The 6,000-nt window shown below is 34.8% G+C and overlaps 1 protein-coding gene across 1 annotated transcript in view; it reads left to right on the forward strand.

Moving 5' to 3' along the window:
- The window catches only part of LOC127789244 (regulatory-associated protein of TOR 1-like), a 92,680-nt gene extending 89,339 nt beyond the window's left edge, over positions 1 to 3,341 (forward strand). The window contains exons 17-23 of the mRNA XM_052318083.1: positions 17 to 140; positions 497 to 621; positions 729 to 874; positions 999 to 1,100; positions 1,695 to 1,780; positions 2,051 to 2,135; positions 2,424 to 3,341. Coding sequence (XP_052174043.1) covers positions 17 to 140; positions 497 to 621; positions 729 to 874; positions 999 to 1,100; positions 1,695 to 1,780; positions 2,051 to 2,135; positions 2,424 to 2,762 — 1,007 coding nt within the window. The 3' untranslated portion in view covers positions 2,763 to 3,341. The remainder of the gene's footprint in view (positions 1 to 16; positions 141 to 496; positions 622 to 728; positions 875 to 998; positions 1,101 to 1,694; positions 1,781 to 2,050; positions 2,136 to 2,423) is intronic.
- Positions 3,342 to 6,000: the final 2,659 nt, after the last annotated feature.

The following is a 6,000-nucleotide window of genomic DNA, read 5'->3' on the forward strand; positions in this document are numbered from 1 at the left end:
GCTCATTTTCTTTCAGCCATTAACAAGTTGCATAATCAAATTGCTAGTTGGGATACAAAGTTTGAGACAGGTACCAAATCAATTTTGCTCCAACCTTTTAGTCCAGTTGTGATAGCTGCAGATGAGACTGAACGAATCAGGTATAGGAATCCCACTTCTGTTTTTCTTTTCTTTGAGTTCTAGAAATATACTGAATATGGTAGTATATTTCAATAGTCTGGAAAATATACAAATTTGTTATCAATTGCATTTCAATCAATTTGCTCCAATTTCATGAGTTCAATTAACTATAAAATATTCCCAATTTGATAGTCAAACTTCAACACAAAGAACATAATTATAGATATTTACATGTAAATGAAATAGGTTGATCTGTTGGATGAAATTTAAGCTGTAGATACATATCAAATTTTTGTTAGCTTGGGGTTATTTTCCATAGTTCTGGTCACTTTCCCATGCATCTCATGTTAAGTGCTGGGCACTTGTATCTTTTCAGGATATGGAACTATGAGGAAGCTACGCTGCTCAATACTTTTGACAATCATGATTATCCTGACAAAGGAATATCAAAGCTTTGTCTCGTGAATGAGCTTGATGACAGCTTGCTTCTTGTTGCTTCCTGTAAATTAGTTTTACATTCTGTTTGATCAGCTTCTTGTTGTGTCTGCAGATTTTTTTATGTAAGCTTAAAACTGTTTTTTGTTGTTTTCTGTTTTGTGGGAATTCAGGTGACGGGAATGTCCGCATTTGGAAAGATTACACTTCAAAGGATAAACAAAAACTTGTGACTGCCTTCTCTTCAGTCCAAGGTCATAGACCTGTTGTGCGAAAGGTGAATGCAATTGTGGATTGGCAGCAGCAGTCTGGATATCTGGTACATTCCTACTCTAGGATGTAGTATTTTGGGAATTCTACCATTTACTCTGGATTTCTTCTTGCTCAAGTTTTTCATTTGTACATATAATTTTAATACATATGTTTAATCCTGCTGCTTCTAGTATGCTGCCGCTGATATTTCACCCATTATGGTGTGGGACCTGGATAAAGAGCAGCTTGTTAACTCTGTCCCTTCGTCATCAGATAGCAATATCTCATCATTGGTTTGTTTTACCTCAAACCTGTACCTCAATATATTCTGGCACTTGATTTGCAGTTGTTGGACTTCATTTTCCCCTTTTTGTATTTTCCGGCATCAACTTGGTGTTATTTGTAGACAGTTTGTACTTAACAAACAATAAAACCCTTTATCTAGGAAGTTCATATGAAATTCACCAGTCAATAAACAAATTACATCATAGAAATGACTGCAGACATCAAGTTTAGCCATGAAGAGAATCTTATTCTCTGGTTATGTTGGGTAGAACTTTGAGTTAATATATCAATCTGATGTCAGATTGACTTTGATTATCTGTTTATTTTACTTTTTACAAGTTATTGTCCAATGTATAATAAAACAATGGTGATTCTGCTCTCAGGATATTCTTCTTATGATTTTGGGCATAAATGAAATTCTATCCTTTCTGTTGATTGCTTTTATTGATCCTTGCCTTGGGAATGAAAATTGATGACTTTGTCTTCTGTAGCTGTCTTTTTTGGTTTCTTTTATGTTGCACCTTTTGTTATTGGTCGCTTCTGTACATTCCTTACTATTAATATTTTCTGATAATGTCTTATCTTTATGGCACTCTCTGTAGTCTGCTTCTCAAGTTCATGCGGGTCAATTTGCAGCTGGTTTTGCGGATGGCTCTGTTAGACTGTTTGACATTCGGACACCTGATATGTAAGCATTTTTCTAATGCTCCTTAACATAAAAAGTTACCCAGTCTATGGAAGCATTAATAATTCAAAAATTCCCACATCTTATTTCAGTAGTTTCTTATTTATTAACATATTTCATTGTTTACTCAGTTTTGCCAATTTTTGGCAATGCAGTGTTGTTTTTTATTATTCTGCCTTTCAGATCCGTAGTGGTCAATCTAATATTATTAATGGAAATCTCTTCTTCACCATCACCATTTCATTTGTTTGTATCTCAATCTGTGCTATTCAGGCTTGTCTGTGCGACACGGCCACACACCCAGAGAGTAGAGAGAGTGGTTGGGATTGGTTTTCAGCCTGGACTTGATCCAGGAAAGGTAAGATCGCTGAACCTTATTTATTACCCCAATTCTCTGCTAGAAAGTCATACTTGTAGTTACCTTACTTTTATATATTTGATTAAATACAAGCAGTTGGATGTTTTCCAACTGCTGGCGGTGTAAGTTTGTTCCCTTTTTCTAAAACTCAACATGCTTGTTGGAATGTGAGATCTTGAAGTTGTACTTTAGCCACTCCTAGATCAATACAAAATCTTGGGATTTAGGTTTGGTGATGGAATTGAAAAGCTATAATTTGCATAATTGAGTTTTCTAACTGTGACGCAGATTGTCAGTGCATCTCAAGCTGGTGACATTCAATTCCTCGATGTGAGATGGAAGAAGGATACCTACTTGACAATTGATGCCCACAGAGGCTCCCTTACAGCTTTGGCTGTTCATCGGCACGCACCCATCATAGCGAGTGGTTCAGCCAAACAGCTTATCAAAGTCTTCAGTTTGCAGGGTGAACAATTAGGAAGCATCAGATACTCCTACACTTTCATGGGCCAGAAAATAGGTTCTGTGAGCTGTCTTGCTTTTCATCCTTATCAAATTCTGCTTGCGGCTGGTGCTGTAGATGCATGCGTCTCTATCTTTGCCAACGAAGTTTCTCCTGCGAGATGAGTGGCTATGTTGAATATTCATTCATGTATCTTTGGATGGAAATTAAGCCTTGTGGCCATGACAGCAGCACAGAACAGCACAACACAACAGGGTATCAGCTCATCAACTGGATTTCACTCAAGTGTCTCTCTGCACTCTGGCTTACCCTTCTCAGTGCCCGGTGATAATATGAGAATGCGATAAAATACTGCTAGCTCCCTGCCCTGCAGCTAGCAGCTGCCTGCTCTGCTGAATTTGTGGCATATGACTGAATGAATGAATATTCCATCAGCCTCCAGTCCAGTGTTTGTTTCAAGATCCTTCCTATACGAGTTGGCAAGTTTGAGGCTTTGGCAAATAATCCCTTTTTATGTGTAAGTAAAAATGATGTAAATATTGTTTTTGTTTTCCTTGCTTCCCAAAATGACTAACCAAACCCCCCCCCCCCCCCCCCCCCCCCCCCTAAAAAAAAAAAAGGTAAGGAAGGAGGAAAGGAAATGTGGTGTGATCTATTTTGTAAAAGCAACTAAAATATCTCTCATGGTTATGATAGAAATTTGTTTAGCTTTATAAATGCAAAAGTTAAAATTCCTTGTACAAGAGGCAGCAGCATTAGTGTTGTGTTGTGAGATTGACTTTTGACTTTTGGTATGGTATGGTGGTGGTATTGTATGTGAGGAGTTATTGGGCCTCCAAGGGGGCGTTGTTATTGAATTCCATGATGAATTGAATGTTCTCTCGCTCATAACATCTTGCATGGACTCCACTTTGTTATGAATTTTTGTTCAGTTGTCGATTTTTTATTTTCAACTGGAAAATAAGAATTCAACGTTCGTTATGATGTGTTTTGTTTTAATGAGAATTCCGTGTGGGCTTTAACGGCTAGCATTAAACTATAGATTAGCATTAATTTCAACAGCTATACTACAAGTTAAACACAACTTGACCTATTTGCCTTTTTTATTTCTCACCTATTGATTAGCATTTAACTATAATTTATTATTTGACTTATAGCTCACCTTCAAACAATTTTTTTTTTTTTTACTCCCGTTTAATTTTTATTTTTTAACAAAAAATAAAAGTTAAATATAGAAAATAAAAATTGACAATTTAGACCCTAAGATAATGAAAGTGTTGTTTAGATACAAGAATAGATGTAGGGACCTGTTTTTAAACTGTCAAGGTCTTGTAAAAAATAAGTTACTCAAGGGTGTAGATATTTTTTGTTTCAAAAATTAAAAGAATTTGGAAGAAGCTTTGCATAGTATTTTTTGTATACTCTGAGATGTCATCTATTTATAGAGATGGTAGGCAACAAGTGGTAGAGCATTGACCATCTTGGGATTAGTTGTTCCAACTTTTTTGAGGAGAAAATTGCGAAGGTAACGATATGCACGTTTTCCTTGGGAATACCCCACCAGAGAGGTCTCTCGAGAAGTGAATTTTTGGGTTTCAACCGAATGGGTCTCCTAGGAGAGTTTAACTTTTGGGTTTTTGTTAAGAAGGTCTTTTAGGCCTTTTATGGCTTTCTCTGTTGTCTTTTGGGCTCTTTTACAAAAGGGCTTTAGTTCAATCTACTAGTGTTAGTGCTCTAATGTTAGATTCAGATAGCATCTGACAATTTTAATAATATGACTGATGATATAATTCTTATAAATATAATAAAATATGTTTTCATATTTTAAAGTCACACCTTCATTCATAACTCTCCAATCAATTTATATGAATGAGCCTTTAGAGTTTCCTGACGATAGTTTAATTCTTAAGTGTTAAAAATATATGACATAAACTTTCGGGTTAAGGATCTCTTAAAAGTATTCGCGGTCTTTAGATTTCTCAAAAGTGGGTTATAATTAATCAATTATGGATTGGCATATGAGTTACTATCTTTGATTAGTATGAGATATTAATGATTAAAGGATGGTGAGACGCATGCAATAATCCATGAGATAGATATAGTAGACATGTAGATAAGTGTTAGTTGAACATCTACTGAATGTGACGCATATGATAAATCACATGGCTGAGAGAATTTATGATTTATCACAGATTTTGATTGTGTTACTAGTCCTTAGACCAGAAGCAACACAATTGTCTTGTATGTTGATATCAGGGATTTGTCGATGATAAAAACCATTTGGTTATTGGGTAGGAGACACACTGTGTAGTCCTTATCCAGTGGCATATGGAGGCAAGTGATTGCTAATGGGATCCATCGACCTTCGGAGTGAGGTGAACATCCTATGCAATCAGTGGTGGTTTTGATTGAAGAAACTCTTGGCAAATTTTGTAACAGTCAAAAGTTTGACCGTTGGTGCATCAAGAGTAGAGTTTTGGCTTTCCAAGAATCGACTTTCGGTCCAGATTTTGTAAAAATACTTTTATATAATTTTTATGCATTTAAAATTATTTATTAAATATTTTTAATAGAAAATAATATTTTTAGTAATACATATGCTATGAAAAAATATTTTATAAATTAATCAAAAATAATTCGGTACTACAATTAGTATATTTAAGATAATACTCTTTTTATTAATCATCAAAAACACTATAATTGTATATTGAAAATACTTTTTTTATTAATCATCAAAACTTAATTAATATGATCAAGTTGGTTCAACATTTTCCCTCTTTTTTATGATGATAAAAGCATGATTTATGAGATGATTAATTTGATAAAATATTTTTGAACTCCCACTTTCAAAAATACTAATAGTAATAGCATAAATAAAAATGTTTTGGATATGGCTTAATAGATAAAATATTTTTCAAGAATTTTAAAAACCAAACTTGATTGCCAAACTTGGTTGCCTTGATTGCACCTATTTGTCTTGAATGCCTAACCTGATTGCTTATCTCTCAGATATATAATCTCTCAGATATATAATTGTCACTCGAAGTGCTATTCAAGAGCTATTGGAGAGCAAAGGTTGTTACCCGAGAGGATTTTTAGCCTCTACTTCAAATCCAAACCACTGAGGTATATTTGTTAACCCCTTATAGTTTGGCTTTGTTTTGTATTACATATGGTCATTGGAAACCAAGTCTTGCAAGGTGATTCTATGTTTATTTTCCACTACATTTTTTGCATGAGTTTTCGAAAATGTTTTGAAACCATAAAACCCTTGCATTGATACACCAGTAGTTGGCATCCCTCTTCACAATCATGGGCCCCAACCAATTACACATCAATTAATCCACAACATTTTCTCTAAGTCTTTCAGAGATGAGTATTTTGTCTTTATTGGGCTACCAT

Source organism: Diospyros lotus, chromosome 13 (genome assembly GCF_014633365.1).
Source record: "Diospyros lotus cultivar Yz01 chromosome 13, ASM1463336v1, whole genome shotgun sequence".
NCBI lineage: Eukaryota > Viridiplantae > Streptophyta > Magnoliopsida > Ericales > Ebenaceae > Diospyros > Diospyros lotus.